The sequence below is a fragment of the Lithobates pipiens genome, unplaced genomic scaffold, assembly GCF_037356315.1.
Source record: "Lithobates pipiens isolate NorthernLeopardFrog02 unplaced genomic scaffold, aLitPip1_a1.2 Scaffold_18, whole genome shotgun sequence".
NCBI lineage: Eukaryota > Metazoa > Chordata > Amphibia > Anura > Ranidae > Lithobates > Lithobates pipiens.
Window position 1 is genome coordinate 143,049,056 of NW_027507758.1, and position 17,945 is coordinate 143,067,000.

The 17,945-nt window shown below is 45.7% G+C and overlaps 1 protein-coding gene across 4 annotated transcripts in view; it reads left to right on the forward strand.

The window, feature by feature from the left end:
* Positions 1 to 17,945, forward strand: part of RIN2 (Ras and Rab interactor 2) — a 271,299-nt gene that overhangs the window by 81,806 nt on the left and 171,548 nt on the right. For 2 of the 4 annotated variants that reach the window (XM_077486208.1, XM_077486211.1), the window contains exon 2: positions 3,500 to 3,586. In XM_077486208.1, the coding sequence (XP_077342334.1) occupies positions 3,500 to 3,586 (87 nt within the window). Of the gene's footprint in view, positions 1 to 3,069; positions 3,419 to 3,499; positions 3,587 to 17,945 lie in introns of those variants that run through there. The other 2 variants (XM_077486210.1, XM_077486209.1) reach the window with 2 other exon arrangements.

The following is a 17,945-nucleotide window of genomic DNA, read 5'->3' on the forward strand; positions in this document are numbered from 1 at the left end:
AGACGATAGGCTTACCAGGTGGATTGGTGAGAGATTTGTGTAGTTTCGGGATTACATAGAAGGTGGGGTTATTGTACTCCCCCACTCTCAGGTAGTCCCATTTCTTGTTGGTCAAGAGATTAGCCTCACAGGCCAAAAGTAGTTGCCTTCCTTTCTTCATTGGACAAATTGTAGAGGCCACGTCAAGATAGACCTTCATCCAGTGATGCTTGTACAAAGGAGGCATTTTAGTGGATTTAATATAAAGGCTACTGGGCCTCCTAATTTTATCAGAGTCAGATTCATCCTCAGAACCATCTGTTCATCCAGGAGAGCTACCAAGTTCTCCAGGGCAGCTCTTTCCTTCTTATCTTCAACGGTCACAGGTCACGAATCACCCGTTTGAGCACTGTTCTTGTGGCCAGTATGCCAGATGCGAAAAATCGCCTTGCGCAAAAATAGGTTGATATCTTTATATACTGTGAACTCATCCATAGCCGCTGATGGAGAGAAGGACAGCCCCTTGCTTAAAAAGGTTAATGTGTCTTTCTTCGAGTGGGAAGTTTGATAGATAACACTCATATTGTTTGTAGGGGGTACTGATGGAGCCAGGGTTTCACACCCCTCTAATGCTTTGTACTGAGTGTTCTTATCTGCTTTTCAGTTTTGGGAAATGTCCCCTTGGTGTTGCCTTCCCTTCCTCTTCCTCTGCCTTTTATGTCTAATATTCCCTCCTATTGGGAATATCCCCCAAAGGGCCCAGGTCCGTGACTTCAGCCTCCCCCACGTGTACAAAACGAACAGTTTTGATATTGTCACAGTTATCACTAGCTGAGGAATGCTGTCTATTTCTGGAGCGGGTGGTAAATCTTTGTCTATTATGCCTACTCTGGCTCCATCCTCTGGGTTCTATGGGATCAATTTTTGTTTGTTTTATGACATGCATTGCCCTTCCATGTGCTCCTTGCTGTAAAGACCAGTTATAGGTTGAACAAATTACTGACTACTTGTGGCTATATGCCACCTCCTATACAGTGTTTATCACCAGTGAAATAACGGTCAACTAAGTTAACCCAGTGGCATCGATCTTTATAGAGTCTACCTTTCAAGTGTGTGAATTCCCAATAAATTACCCCCTTATCCCCCAGTTGGGGGCTTAATGGTTAATAGTGACAGGATATGCATGTTTAGTGATGGTGCTAATCACCAGGACTTACATGCCTATATAAACCGCCAATTCACTTGGGTGTAAATGGGGTGTGTGTGCCTGATGTATATGTGACACAGTTGCTTTTATATAGACAACGTTGTCTTATTTTAATATTAGACTAGTAGTTGGTGGTGGGTACCTAGTTATTGTACTATTTTCATTAATTGTGCAATAATAATAAAGTTCCCTTGATAAGCAGCTTGGTCCGCCCGTGACTTCCTTTCTCAGGGAGGTCTTCTTTCCCCTGCTCTATTTTTGTTCGACCAAGTGCATTCTGAATTTTCGCTTTTGGCACCAAAATTTGCATTTGATGCAACTCTAGCACAAATGACTGCTAACCTGCATGCCAAATGCAGGTTTAGAGCATTTATTTTATACCTTGAATGCTGCACGCAAATATGCGCAAAAATGCGCAAAAAATGTCTGCTGCATATGCATGGCAATATTAAATAACATGCAGTGCGTTTATGGACTTAAAAAAAAACAAAAAAAACAAATGCCATTTTTTATGCTCATGTGCATGAGCCCTAAGTCTAGGTTCACATCTATACGGCTGCGCTTGATGCGTTTTTCAGGCACGTTTTGCGTTTTTTAAACCCTCTTTCTCTATGCGTTTTTGCATGCAGTTTTTATGCATTTTGCCTTTTTTTTCTCTTTAAAACACTGTAAACACGCTGTATATAGCTGGTTGCTAAGGTGGGGGCTGGGAAGCTGGCCGCCGCATCCTTAACAACCGATGAGTCATCAGCTGTCAGCAGGGTTTCCCGCAAGCTGAATGTAATAGAAAAAATTGCAGGCAAAAAAAATAAATAAATTAAATTGCGAAAAAAACTATGTACCCGATACCCATTCACATGGGGGGTGGGATCTGGGGGCCCCCTTGTTTTCCGGTAAGCCCCGCCTGCAGACCCTGACACAACCACTGGCCAGGGTTTTCCAGAAGAGGACCTTTTTCCCCATCAGCATGGGGGAAGGTGCTTTAAGCACCCATCCCCCCCATGTTGAGGGCATGCGGCCTGTTATAGTTCAGGAGGGGAGAGGGGGGAAACGCTACCTCGTCCCCTCCCTTTGCTGACCTGCTGGGCTGCAAGGTCAAATTGGGGTTTGGTATTGGTTTTGGGGGGACCCCATCCCATTATTTTTTTAAATTGGTGTGGGGGGTCCCCTCCGAATCCATACTAGACGTGATGGACCGGGGAGGACCCCACTCCTTTTTTTATTTTTTTTTATATTGGACTGTAAGTGGGGAACCCCTGATTAGTCATCAGTTGTTAAGGATGCGATGGGCGGCTTCCCGGGCCCCTCCTTAGCAACTAGCTATATAAAGTGTTTTAAACAGAAAAATAAGAGACATGAAACGCATCAAAAATCGCATCACAAACACAACACTTGCATTTCTGGTGCGATTCCATTGAAGTCTATTACGCGCAAAACTGTCCCCGACCCTTTCCAAAAACTCACTGGCCCCAAAACACATAGATATGAACGTGTAACATAGGAAACAATGCTAACAAACAAGTGGACTGTAGTGCGTTTCTGCAAATTGCAAAACACACTAAAAAGCGCATAGGTGTGAGCCTAGGGTGAATGGTCAGAGCAGGTGAACTTTCTCTTTTGCGTGTGTTTTTATAGTTCCTTCTCTAATCCCCCCAGCAGTAAGGTGAATTGACAGTGTCAGTACAGTATGATCTCACTGGCAGACATAACGTCTATAGAATTTTCTGCAGAATACATCAAAGGTTCCTGCCCAACCTACATTCATACGGATGTCGCTTTGTTTGAAGGAGAACGTTTTCCCGTTCTAGTGGCCTCTTAAGTCCATATGTTAGGAGTTAATAGCTAACTGGAAGACTTTCTTCACAATCAGTAGCAGATCCACCTGGCAGGTCTGCACCGAGAGTGCCGGGGAATGGTGTTATTCCAGCTGTGCAGGGTGAATTAACTCATCCATTGCTGTCAGTGCCCTCCTTCTTAGTGCCTGCAGTCTGATCTCCCCGGGGACAAGGACACTTGCACACAACAGTTGTTCTCTCACTGGAGGGAGGGCAGAGAGGGATAAAGCACACTCCAAGTAAACAGTCTTCCCACGCCAGTCACTGACCACTCATTTCTATAGAGGGGGTGCTCAGCCCCCTCTCCGAGCCTAGGAAGCAGGCATGCGATGGGCTAGAAGGGGCTGAGCTAAGGAAGAAATAGCCGGGCACTGTTGACGGAAAAGATCTTGGCAGGGTGCGTTTTGTTAATAATTCTGTGGCTTGCAGAGGAATTTCCTACAGACTACGCTAACCATTAACATGTCTTTCTTCTCAGAAGAGCTGGGAAAACAGAGGAGCCATCCAGAACAAGACTGCCCGGGTGACAATGGAAGTGTGCTGGCCGGGGGAGAGCTTCTTTAAGGTAAGAGGAAACCTGGCGTTCTGTACTTGTTGTGAATGAGCAGCTGGTGCACAGAAGTCTCGCACAGGCGATGCTGTCAGCTGCAGGAACACGGGCTCTCTGAGATGAACCGATCCAGTAAGACTTTTATTTAGACATCTCTCTTTAGTCTTTCATCAGATTTAGTTTTTATTTTTTTATTTGGGTTCATTCATTTCACTGAATAGTTAGAAATGGGGAATTCTAGATGATAAGCTGTACGCCTTAGAGGGGAAAGACAACTTTAGCAGCATAAAAAGTAAAGGCTGGTAGTACGAAGGAGAAGGGCAATGGGGCACAACGTGTTCCACCGACCTAGAAGAAGCATGCGCAAGTCAGAATTCCAGACATACTGTATAATTGGATTGGCCTTACAGCCAGGTAGTTTGCATTTTCAGTGGGAGAGGTCTTTTTTTTTTTAAACATAGTTTTGTCTAAGAAACTATCCAATTGAATTGCCTTTTACATACATGTTTAGGGTCACATCCTGTGAGTGGTAATGTGTAGCGACAAGCAGAGACGAGTGCCACTGGAGCATATCTCAGCAATTACTTGCAGAACAACAGGATGTTGCCTAATAATTTGGTCAATATCTGCTTCTGTTTGACGGATCGGCATGTAAGCATGCTAAAATGGCAATTATCTCGTGATTGGTGGTATCGTGCAAGAATACAGGACTTTCTGCTTGTGGCTACTTGGATAGAGGAGTCCTTAACCACTTGACACCCAGTGCTTTTCTGGCACCTTTTGTTTACAAGTAGTAGTACCCCCAAACAATAAACCTTTTTAAAGCAGAGGCCCTAGAGAATAAATTGGTGGGTTTTGCAATTATTATTTTTTTTGGATTTATTTTTTTAATTTCCTTGCAAAAAAACACCGTACGTAACACTATTTTTGGTAAACTGTAAAAGATAATGTTATGCTGAGTAAATAGATACCACACATGTCACACTTTAAAATTGTGCATGCCTCTGCAGCGACAACAAAAAAAATTCATTTTAGTATCTATAGGCAATACTTTAAAGTGGTTGAAAACCCTCCGCCACAACTTTGTCCCATGTAAATCAGCATAAAAAAACCGAATGAACGCTGCTTGTAGATATCTCCTTACTTGCATAGTATTGTTATCCTTTTTGTTCTTTAGAATGAAGTCACTGAGCATGCCCAGATCTCCCCTGATTTATGGCACACTCTCTATGTGCTTATCTATCTGTTATTAGGACTTCCTACAGCACACCACTGACATCCCAGGAGGCTGCAGAATCATTCAGAGCTTCCTCCTACACCCCATGTGACCATGTGACATCACATGCAGTGTAAACTTGGCCATTACTGCAGTCTTATCAGCTGAGGCATCATCCTGGTATAACCACTTGAAGTCAAGTGATGTGCAAATACGTCGCTGGTTGACAAGTGGGTAATAACATGGGGTTAAAGAACAGTGGTTTAGTCAAACGTAGGAGTCTTAATCTTTGTCATGTTTTGGAGGTAATCATTCCAACTGGCAGTATTAGAATCGTCAGTTTGAATCTGAACCACGGCACTCTGGATGGAGTTTGCATGTTCTCCCTGTGGCTGCGCGGGTTTCCTCCAGGTACACCAGTTTCCTCCTACACTCCAAAGACACGCTGGTAGGTTAATTGTCTCCTGTCTAAATTGTCCCTAGTGTGTGTATGTATGAATGTGAGGTAGGGACCTTGTATAGAGACAGAGCTGTGCCGTTCTAGGTGGGAATGATTGCTCTCCTCAACCTTATGGTGCAGGTCCAGTCCCTCAGCCTGGATAAGAGCCAATGGTTCAAGAAAGGTTGACCGCACTCCCAGGTATGAAGCAGTGATGATTACTTTATTGAAGATGAAAATCCATCAAGATACATCATAAGACATCATGAGACCTCTACACAGGCATGGCAAGATTAACGGTTTTCACGAATAAACGTGTGCTTAGTCATTCATAATTTGATTATGACTAAGCACACCTTGATTTGTGAAATGGATTAATCTTGCCATGCCTGCATAGAGGTCTCATGATATCTTCTGGTGTATCTTCATGGATTTTTATCTTCAATAAAGTAATCATCTCTGCTTCATACCTGGGAATGCGGTCAACCTTTCTTGAACCATTGACCTTAGATTCTAAGCTCCTTGAGGACAGAGATTGATGTGAATGTACCGTATTTTTCGGACCATAAGACACACTTTTTTCCCCCAGAAATATGGGGGAAAATGTGCCTGCGTCTTATGGTGCGAATATACGTTTGGCACCACCCCCGCCGCGCTTAGGAAAGGCCGCGGCTTCAGCCTAGCTCCAAAGAGGCGGCCATCTTGGTGCATCCGCTGTTTGCAATGTGATCGCTCAGTCAAATGAAGGAGTGATCACTTGTAAACAAACCAGCATCATAATGACGCCGGTTCCTCTCTCCCCTCTGTGTACAGATCTGTACAGTGGAGGGGAGAGATCAGGTGGCAGCAGCGCTGTGGGCTGCATCTGTAGTGCCCACAGCCCTGCTCTGTGACAAGTGCAGTCACAGCCATCCCTCCATACCCAGCCAATACTCTGCCATACCTTGCCAATACTCTGCCATTCCCTGCCAATACTCTGCAATATCCTGCCAATACTCTGCAATACCCTGCCAATACTCTGCCATTACTCTGCAATACCCTGCCAATACTCTGCAATACCCTGCCAATACCCTGCCAATACTCTGCCATACCCTGCCAATACTCTGCCATACCCTGCCAATACTTTCTATGGTAATGGTCACTCTGCATTTTCTATGGTAATGGTCACTCTGCATTTTCTATGGTAATGGCCACTCTGCATTTCATGGGCACTGGAAAATATTTTAGTACACCATTTGGTTCAGAATATTTTTTTTTCTTGTTTTCAACCTTTAAAACCTAGGTGCGTCTTATGGAGTGAAAAATACAGTACAATATACACGTAAAGCACTGCTTAAAGTTTGCAGTGTTTTATAAGTGCCTGTAATAAATAACCAAATTCCAGGCAAAAGGGGACCCAGCTACTGTTGTGTGTATATAGTAATCTTTGAACCCTATAAGTTGAATGTGGAACCTAAACAGGCTATTTCATGACCAGAGTTTAGAGCATTTGTCCACCCGCATCTGTCTGATTGTTCACAGCAATCAATCAAAAAGTGAAGGCAGCCCATGCACAGTCTACATGCCTGCTGTGAAGGAGGTCCAGCAGGTGTCATGTTCTGCAGGGTTCATAGAAGGATCTCACCCTGGCCAGGGGCAGATTAGTAAGGCACTGTTCTGCTGGAATGACAAGTTTTGTAACGGGTGTTATGTAGGAGTAACAGGTGTTCCATGTTGTTGGTTTTTTTGAGAGATTTACCTCCAATAAATCTTGGACCTGGCCACTTGAGTCCATCTAGTTTGATTTATATTTAAGCCTCCACCAAGTACAGGCTGCCTGCAGAAAACTATAAGCCCTTGTACACACGGTCGGACATTCTGATGGAAAATGTCCGATTGGACCGCATTTTTGGATAATCCGACCGTGTGTGGGCTCCGTCGGACTGTTTCCGTCAGAATATCCGATGGACAAAGTTTTATAGCTGGGCAATAAAACTTTCCGACAACATGATCCGATCGGACTTTGTCCGATTGTGTGTAGAGAATTGCGATCGGACAAAGTGCCACGCATGCTCAGATCAAATTCCTAGACCAAAGATATTGGATACTAGCCTGAACGTAGTCCCGTCATAATGAAATAACGTCATCACGTTACGTATGATCGGATTTTCCGACAACTTTGTCCGACCGTGTGTATGCAACACAAGTTTCGGACAAAACTCTTCGGACAAAATCCGACGGATTTTGTTGTCGGAATGTCCGACCGTGTGTACAAGGGCTAAGAGGGGAGCAGAGACAAGTCCAGCCTTACTGCACGAGTGGCAAAAACAGTGACTGGTCTTTATTATAGCAAGCTCCTGCACAGATGCAAAGATTCACATTGGATGACTGCACAGATTTGGAAGAAATACACAACCTTCAAGGAAGACATGTCTATTGTATTTAGGCAATATTTACTTAACCTGGAGTTCAACTTTAAAGCCCAACTCCGGGCAGCCCCAATGCAATGGTTAACTGTTCATTTAGTCTAGGGGAGAGGAGAAGAATTTTAATTTACCTTTCTTCCCCCTCCCCCAGTAGATGATGCTTCTCCATGCTCTAGCAGTGGACTGTCCCTTGGCATCCTCAAGTTGAGTGCAAGGCTGTGGACCCTGCATTGATCTTGATGACATCAAGACCTTAGATTGTTGGAGTATAGGGAGAGGATGCTGCGGGAACCAGTCTAGCAGCGCAGAGGAGTGGAGGATCTGGTAATTAAATCTTCTTTAACACGTCCTCTACACCTAAATGAGCAATTAATAATTTTTAGGTTTCCCAGAGTTGGGCTCTCATGCAAAAATCGATTTAAATAATCAAGCAATAGGCAAATGACTTGTCACCAGTATTGCTTGTGAACTCCCTGTAGTTAATCTGTTTCCATTACTGACTTGCCATGCCTTGTTCGGTATTGTCTGTTTGTAGGTGGCCATCTTAGTAGAGGCAGGGCTTTCCTTCCTCATGTTAGAGTCTCCAGCAAAGAGAATAATTGGTAGCACAGCAATGACAACACCAAATCTCATTTCAAATCTCCTGAAATTAGAAGTCAGAGGCAGCAGTGCTTTAGATCTCATTGCAGATACAGCTAGGAGGCTGTAGACACAGGCATGCCAAGAACATGCACTGCTAATTTTCAGCAGGAATTCCAGACACAGGGTACATTTTTAGGGTACCACTTAGGCACAATTACCATTTCTAGATTGTCCCTATAACATAGCGTACATTCACTTTTTAGGTTCAGCTCCACTTTAAAATTATAACAAAAATAAAAGCAAGCAATTATGTAAAAATGTGAAAATCATTGCCGTAATTACCAAAATGATATGTTTTCTGAATATACACTATACTTTCTCTATAACATCTAAACTCCTGGCGGGTTGGTATTAAAGACTCAAAGGACAATATTTTACAGCTTCTGAACTAGAGCAGTGGTTTATTTAGGCACCTGCTATTTTCGTCAGTTCAATTTTCCCATCAATTTTCCAAGTAACGCTTGGAAGCTTAGAAGCTTTTCCCTTTGCTGCAGATTTGTACAAAGCAAAACCACATGTGGAACGTATGTGTTCTAAGATTGGCTCTATGGTGGAGCTCTCTGCTATAGAACAAATTATGGGCTATGTAACACACTGTAGTTTTTGTTCCTTTACAGTCTCTGCAATTTATTCTAAAGCCAGTAAGGGAAATGTTTACATTCCATGGTACATGTTAAAAAGTGGTCTCGCTGTCAGGTAGGATGATCTTGTTTTTTTTTTTTATTGTTTTTTTTTATTATTATTATTTTTTTTTTTTATATCAAACTTATTGGGACAGTGTAAAAAAATTAAAATGAAAAGTTATAGGAATGTCTCCTATTTTAGCCTGGGAAACTTTTATTTGTTTTTTTTGCAGTTTGAGATTTTCACTCCCTAGCTGTCCCGGTGACCACATTTTCATAGGCACAGGAAGTGGTTAGAAATTTCCACAGGCCAGCAATAAAAAGCTAAGTGAGTGCCTATCCTCTCCCCACCAAACTACACTGTATTACCAAAAGTGTTGGGACACCTGCCTTTACACCAGGGGTGCCCAACCAGCCCTCTGATGTGGCCCGCGTTCTCCTGCTCTGGGATGGCAGATTGGCAAGCCTAGATTGTGGGTTGCCAACCCGCCATCCCAGAGAATCAGTGTTGTGAATAAATCCACTAATAGAGCTTCTGTTAAAAAAAAAAAAAAGCCACTGGTAGAGGAAGCAAGTGGCTGCAGAGGCACATAAGCCGATGCTTCCTGTATAGCGCTAATTCCTATCACAGGTGGAGTGATACCAAATGCGATCTGCCTGGGGCAACAGCCGGCGATACCTGAATGGAACACTGTTATTAAAGGTAAGTTTATTACTTAAATCACAGTGTATATATGGGCATATCTGTTCTGCGGTGGTTACTGGGCTGCTTTCAAACTGATCCGCAGATGCAGCGCAGAACACCTGCGGGTTATCTGCACTGAGCCATAGACTTCTGTTATTACCTGCAAGTTTAGTGCACTTTCAGAAAGTGCACCACACCTGCAGGATATAATAGAAGTCTGTGACAAAGTACAGCTAACCTGCAGGAAAGCCACAGGTGCACTTGTCTGCACCCTTTGTGTGGGTGAACCACAACGCATCAGTGTGAAAACAGCCTTAGGCCCCATTGACACTATCGGTCTGACCCTCCATTCACCTGTATTGAGCCGCAGATGTAAACGCACTTGTGGCCGTTTACACCCCACCTACCTCCAATCCGATTCGTTCCCTTCTATCTGGGAAGATGGGATCCAAGGGCCCATAGAGTAGAGTGGGTTGTATCCGCATCCGCTCTGCATATGCAGAGTGGACATGGAACTGTCATCCTTCTGCTCCACTCATTGTGGCCCGCAACCGGTTACTAAGTCGCTTAATTGGCCCTTGCTCTTCAAAAGGTTGGGCACCCCTGCTTTACACACACATGAACTTTAATGGCATCCCAGTCTTAGTCCATAGGGTTCAATATTGAGTTGGCCCACCATTTACAGCTGTAACAGCTTCAACTGTTTTGGGAAGGCTGTCCACAAAGTTTAGGAGTGTGTCTATGGGAATGTTTGACCATTCTTCCAGAAGTGCATTTGTCACTGCGCTCGGAACGATGAGATTTTCCGACAACTTTGTGCGACTGTGTGTATGCAAGACAAGTTTGGGCCAAAATCTGTCTGAAAAAATCTGACTGATTTTATCGCAGGAATGTCCGACCGTGTGTACAGGCATAATTCTTCCCAAAGGTGTTCTATCGGGTTGAGGTCAGGACTCTGTGCATGCCAGTCAAGTTCCTCCACCCCAAACTCGTTCATCCATGTCTTTATGGACCTTGTTTGTGCACTGGTGCATAGTCATGTTGGAACGGGAAGGAGCCATCCCCAAACTGTTCCCACAAAATTGGGAGCATGAAATTGTCCAAAATTTCTTGGTATGCTGACACCTCAAGTGTTCCCTTCACTGGAACTAAGGGGCCAAGCCAAACCCCGGAAAAACAACCCCACACCATAATCCCCCCTCCACCAAATGATTTGGACCAGTGCACAAAGCAAGGTCCATAAAGACATGACTGAGCGAGTTTGGGGTGGAGAGACATGACTGGCCTGCACAGAGTTCTGATCTCAATCCGATAGAACAGTGGTTCTCAACCCTGTCCTCAAGTACCCCCAACAGGCCATGTTTGCAGGTTTTCCTTTATCTTGCACAGGTGCTTTAAATCAGAGTCAATGGCTTGGTATTTTGGACAGCTACTTAATCTAAGACAAATTACCAAAATATAGCCTGTTGGGGATACTTGAGGGTTGAGAACCACTGCGATAGAACACCTTTGGGATGAATTAGCGTGGAGACTACGAGCCAGGCCTTTTCATCCACATCAGTGCCTGACCTTACAAATGCACTTTTGGAAGAACGGTCAAACATTCCCATAGACACACTCCTAAGGCCGCGTACACACGCGCGGACTGTTTGCCCAACCTTGTTCGTCAAACAGTTTCGGCAAACAGTCCGCTCAAAATTTGCATGAGCGGACTTGCCCACACACGAGCGGACTGTTTCAGCGAACTGTTTGCCAAACAGTTCGCTCAACTTTTGAAATGAACGGACTCGCCCACGTAAGGAGGAGGCAAATCCGCCCATTTCGAGCGCGTGTACAGGTAGGCGGGGCCCGCGAAGGAGACGTCGCGGGCTCCGCTGCCTGGAATGGGCTTAAAGGGGAACCCCAACGCCGAAAAAAATCGGCGTGGGGGTTCCCCCAAAGTGCACACCAGACCCTTGTCCGAGCACGCTACCCGGCCGGCCAGGAAAGGGGGGCGAGCGAGCGCGCCCCCCCTCCTGAGCCGTACCAGGCCGCGTGCCCTCAACATGGGGGGGTGCCTTGGGGAAGGGGGGGCCGCGCGGCCCCCCCACCCCAAAGCACCTTGTCCCCATGTTGATGAGGACAAGGGCCTCTTCCCGACAACCCTGGCCGTTGGTTGTCGGGGTCTGCGGGCGGGGGGCTTATCGGAATCCGGGAGCCCCCTTTAAGAAGGGGGCCCCCGGATACCGGCCCCCCACCCTATGTGAATGAGTATGGGGTACAATGTACCCCTACCCATTCACCTGTGAAATAAAGTACAAAAAAAAACACAACACAGGGAAAAAATATTTTATTGCACAGCTCCGGGGGTCTTCCGTCTTCGGGGGTCTTCTCGCCGGACTCCTCCGCTATCTGTGTGTAGCTCTTTTACTAGCGGAGGAGTCCGGCTTTCTTCCTCCCCGCCGCCGGCCTCTTCTCCCGACTTCGGGGGTCTTGTCCCCCTCTTCGGTTCTTCTGCTGGGCCACCGCGCCTTCTTGTAGCTCTTTTGCAGGCGGTGGCCCGGTCTTCTGTCGCCGCTGCCTTCCGTTCTTCTGTCGCCGCCTTCGGTTCTTCTGCCGGGCCACCGCGCCTTCTTGTAGCTCTTTTACAGGCGGTGGCCCGGTCTTCTGTCGCCGCTGTCGTCGCCGCCGCCTTCCGTTCTTGTTCTTCTTCTTGTTGTTCTTCTTCTTCTCCTGGAGATGTTGACTCGACGAGCTCTCCGGCCGGAATGCCAGGGACACGCTCCGCTGCCACTTATATAGTGACAATGGGGCGGTGTCACATGGTATATGTCACATGGGTTGGTCACATGGTGACCCCGCCCCCTTACGATGTCATAGTCCCCATGTGACATCAACCCATGTGACCAACCCATGTGACATATACCATGTGACACCGCCCCATTGTCACTATATAAGTGACCGCACAGCGCGGCTCTGGCATTCCGGCCGGAGAGCTCGTCGAGTCAACATCTCCAGGAGAAGAAGAAGAAGAACAAGAAGAAGAACAAGAACGGAAGGCGGCGGCGACGACAGCGGCGACAGAAGACCGGGCCACCGCCTGTAAAAGAGCTACAAGAAGGCGCGGTGGCCCGGCAGAAGAACCGAAGGCGGCGACAGAAGAACGGAAGGCAGCGGCGACAGAAGACCGGGCCACCGCCTGCAAAAGAGCTACAAGAAGGCGCGGTGGCCCGGCAGAAGAACCGAAGAGGGGGACAAGACCCCCGAAGTCGGGAGAAGAGGCCGGCGGCGGGGAGGAAGAAAGCCGGACTCCTCCGCTAGTAAAAGAGCTACACACAGATAGCGGAGGAGTCCGGCGAGAAGACCCCCGAAGACGGAAGACCCCCGGAGCTGTGCAATAAAATATTTTTTCCCTGTGTTGTGTTTTTTTTTGTACTTTATTTCACAGGTGAATGGGTAGGGGTACATTGTACCCCATACTCATTCACATAGGGTGGGGGGCCGGTATCCGGGGGCCCCCTTCTTAAAGGGGGCTCCCGGATTCCGATAAGCCCCCCGCCCACAGACCCCGACAACCAACGGCCAGGGTTGTCGGGAAGAGGCCCTTGTCCTCATCAACATGGGGACAAGGTGCTTTGGGGTGGGGGGGCCGCGCGGCCCCCCCTTCCCCAAGGCACCCCCCCATGTTGAGGGCACGCGGCCTGGTACGGCTCAGGAGGGGGGGCGCGCTCGCTCGCCCCCCTTTCCTGGCCGGCCGGGTAGCGTGCTCGGACAAGGGTCTGGTGTGGACTTTGGGGGAACCCCCACGCCGATTTTTTTCGGCGTTGGGGTTCCCCTTTAAGCCCATTCCAGGCGGCGGAGCCCGCGACGTCTCCCTCGCGGGCCCCGCCTACCTGTACACGCGCTCGAAATGGGCGGACTTTCCGAGCGGGAACAGTTTGCTCATTTCGAAAGTAGCCTACACACGGGCGGACTGTTCGCTCAAACACAGTTTCAGCGGACAGTTTTTCGGAATTTCCGAAAGACTTTGTCCGTCCAACTGTCCGCTGAAACTGTCCGCTGAAAGCCCACACACGGGCGGACTGTCCGCCCAAACACTGTTCAGCGGACAAGGTTGGGCGAACAGTCCGCCCGTGTGTACGCGGCCTAAACCTTGTGGACGGCCTTCCCAGAAGAGTTGAAGCTGTTATAGATGCTAAGGGTGGGCCAACTCAATATTGAACCCTACGGACTAAGACTGGGATGCCATTAAAGTTCATGTGCGTGTAAAGGCAGGCATCACAATACTTTTGGTAATATAGTGTATGTTGCTACAATATCCTAGTAAGGAGGATTTGTCCATCCACAGTGTATAGTGTGGATAGAGGGATCTATTTGATTTTTTTTCTGCAGGAGTATATTATGTTATATTACTATTATATTGTACAGTATTATATTTTGTTATATTGTATTATATTTATAGTTACCATTTTCAGCTGGATAGCTTGAGGCAAATCATCAGCATTTCTGAAGGCTGTCTGAATAGCAGGAGATAGCATGAGCTGCCCACAACACATACACACCCCTACCCTGAATGATTTAGAGGAGGGACACGCTCCCCTCCCAGTAAACATGTATGTTGGCAGCCAGTGCTGGACTTTAGCTTTTTTAAATAGGAAACCCATCATAATCTGCAAGTATACCCTGTAATAAATTAATCTGTGCGAAATTAATACTACAAAAAACAGTAGTTGCCAAGTGTTTTTAATATTATAAATTAAAAAAAAAATACCTCATTTCCCATCACTTTTTTTCCCATGGTGACTGTGGTCACCAAGACAAATAGAGGGAGTTAAACACCTCCATGGAGACACAGAGCAGTGCAAATTTGACAAAGGTTCTAAACCTTCCCAACTCTATTTGAAACGTATAAAAAGGTCTTGGGTAGACCTAAGCCGCGTACACACGGGCGGATTGTATGGCCTACTTAGTCCGTCATACAATCCGACGGACAGTCCGTCCTACTTTCGAATGAACGGACTTGACCACACACGGATGCACAAACAGTCCGTCGAAAGCTTGCGCGATGACGTGTACAGCACGTACGACGGGACTAGAAATAGGAAGTCCAATACACAGCAATGCAACCTTTCGCCGTGTAAATCCTTTCTGAGCATGCGCCATTCTTAGTCCGTCGAACTAGCCTACTGACGAGCGGACTGTCCGCTGAAACCAAAGTACGACGGACAGTATTTCGAAAAATCCGAAATACTTAGTACGCCAGACTGCACGCTGAAAAAGTCAGCTGAAGCCCACACACGAGCGGATTGTCCGCTGAAATGTGTTTCAACGGACTAAGTAGGCCATACAGTCCGCCCGTGTGTACGCGGCTATACAGTACATTTTCATTGTCCTTGATATACAGTTTTGCTCAAAAGTTTGCATACCCTTAGAGACAGTTTGTACCATTTTTAAAGAAAACACAAGTAATCAGGCAAAACACGTTTGTTTCTCATGGGATTCATATTCAACTGTAGGTCATAACAGAATGGCACAATCGTAAAATGGTTAAATGGTTGTCTATGAAGACCCAATGCTAGCAGGTGGTATAACTGCCCATTATTCTTGGCAAAATGCCTCCAGGTCATGCAAAGTCTTTGGGCGTCTTGCATGAACTTCACGTTTGATATCTCCCTAGAGCAGCTCGATGATATTAAGGTCAGGACACTGTGATGGCCACTCCAGAACCTTCACCTTTTTCTGCTGTAACCAGTGGAGGGTCAGCTTGGCCATGTCATTTTTTCAGAGCAGCCTGTATTTCTACTGAGGTTACCTGTGGGTTTTTCCTTTGTATCCTAAACAATTTTTCTGGTAGTTGTAGCTGCAATGTTTCTTGGTCTGCCTGACCTTGGCTTGGTATCAAGAGATCCCCAAATTGTCCACTTCTTAATACATTATTAAACAGTACGGACTGGCATATTCAAGGCTTTGGTTATCTGTTTATATCCTTTTGCATCTTTATTCCATTTCCTTGTTACGCAGGTCTTTTGACAGTTCCCATGGATCAGTATCTAGCCTGCTCAGTGAATCCCGTGAGAGCTAACAAACTCATTCACTATTTATACACAGATACTAATTGCAATTTAAAAAGCCACAGATGTGGGAAATTAATGTTTAATTGCCATTTTAACCTGTGTATGTCATCTTGCGTGTCTGTACCAAGGCCAAACATTGCAGGATATGTAAACTTTTGATCAGGTTCATTTGGGTGATTTCTGTTATTATGGTTTAAAAATGAGCCAAGCAGCTAGGTGATAATATATGGTTACACATGATCACTATCCTTAAATAAAAGAGTTTTTTTTTGAAAGGCTCATGGGAAGTGAGAACTTCTGGGTTGGCCTGCAACGTCTCTGGCGTATCCTGTATGAGCGGAATGTCCAGCTTCAGTAACCGCGATGACCCAGGAGAAAGCCGGCTGATCCTCTCAGAGGCTGGAGGAGATGAAGGTATTCGGCTCTGGGAGCGTGCTTGTGAGTGTGTGACATCACCGGGGTATGGGAGAAGCACAACGCGTTTCAGAGCATGCACAAGACTCATATGGAGCATGCACGCTCCTTTCTCAAGTAGCAGCTGGACATTCCGCACATACAGGACATGCAAGAGACATTGGAGACCAACCCAGGAGATCTCACTTCCCATGAGCCTGTCATCCCTTACTTTGATGTAAGTGTTGGATAACATACTACTGTAACATTAAACCTTGCACCAATGCTGCGTACACACGAGCGGCTTTTCCATCAGAAAAAACGTGGATGTTTTTTCTGACGGAGTAATGTACTAATTCCGCATACACACGAGCGGCTTTTCCATTAGAAAAAACTTGGATGGTTTTTCAGACGGAATTCCGCTCAAGCTTGGCTTGCATACACACGGTCACACAAAAGTTCTCTGAACTTTCGACCGTCAAGAACGTGGTGATGTACAACACTAAGGCAAGCCGAGAAAATGAAGTTCAATGCTTCCGAGCATGCATCGAATTGTTTCCAAAAGTGCGTAGAAATTTTGCGCGTTGGAATTGCTACAGACAATCGAAATTTCCATTCGGGAACTTTTTCCGACTGAAAAATTGAGAACCTGCTCTCAATCTTTTGCTGGAATTCGTCCAGCAAAAGTCCGATGGAGCATACACATGGTTGCATTTTCCAACCAAAAGCTCTCATTGGTCTTTTCTGGCCGCATTTCCGATTGTGTGTATGCGGAATTAGAGGCGCTTTTATGTTTTTTTTTTTTCCTTGAGTCATATTTTTTATATCCATGCCAAAATTTCACGATTTCTGCCAGGGTATGCAAACTTTTGAGCACAACTGTAATACCGGTAGTATAATTTTAGACAGAATTGTATTATTGAATTCATTTTATAAGTATTCATCTCTGCCAAGTAGCGAGTCACAGCCTGACCGTCACCCAGACTCCTAATTACTAGGAAACCGCTCCAAGTATAATCTGCCATAAATACAAATAGAGTTTGGCAATGTGAGATAACATGAATATGATCTATTATTTGGTTATATGCTGTTATATAATTATATGGCTGTAATCTGTACTCATAACCACTCTGATTAGTGAAAAAATGCTACTTTCAGCTGAAAACAAAAAAAAAAAAAGCATTCAGAACTGTTTCATGATGAGGTTACGTAACTGATGAAATGCGGCCAGTCTGAGGTTGTAAATGTCCTTCAAGATGTTCTCGCTCAAAGGAGCAATTCCTCATTACACTTGCATCAGAAAAGCAGAAGAAACCACAGTTGGGCAGAAGCCGTGATTCATGCATGGAAGCTGATTTACTAAAGGAAGAATTCACACTCAAGCCTGTTTTCTCTTCACATGTGTAATAAGGAGATGGAAGAAACAAAAAATGTAGAGTTTGATTGGGCCATATAGTCTATGGTTGACTATTGACACATAACTCCTGTAAGGCTTTTTCTCACTATGTGGGTTTTCAGCACTAGAAAAATGTAGGTACGCAAAGAAACATTTTGTTTGCTATGTGCCCTGTTCACACTAAAAATTTGGTGCCGTGCGCGGCATGTCTACATTTTTACGCAACACACATGAACGTTATTGAAATGCCTAGAAATGCACATACCGTATTTATCGGCATATAACACGCACAGGTGTATAACACGCACCTTCATTTTAGGACATTTCAGGGAAAAAAAATTACATTTTAAATAAAGAACTTTGAAGCAAAATTAGGGTCAGTGCCTATCAATGCAGCCTCACCATTGACCAATTGCCCATCTGCAGCCTGATCAATGTCCATCTGCAGTCTCACAATTGCCCATCAATGCAGCTTGGTCAGTGCCCATCTGCAGTCTCACAATTGCCCATCAATGCAGCTTG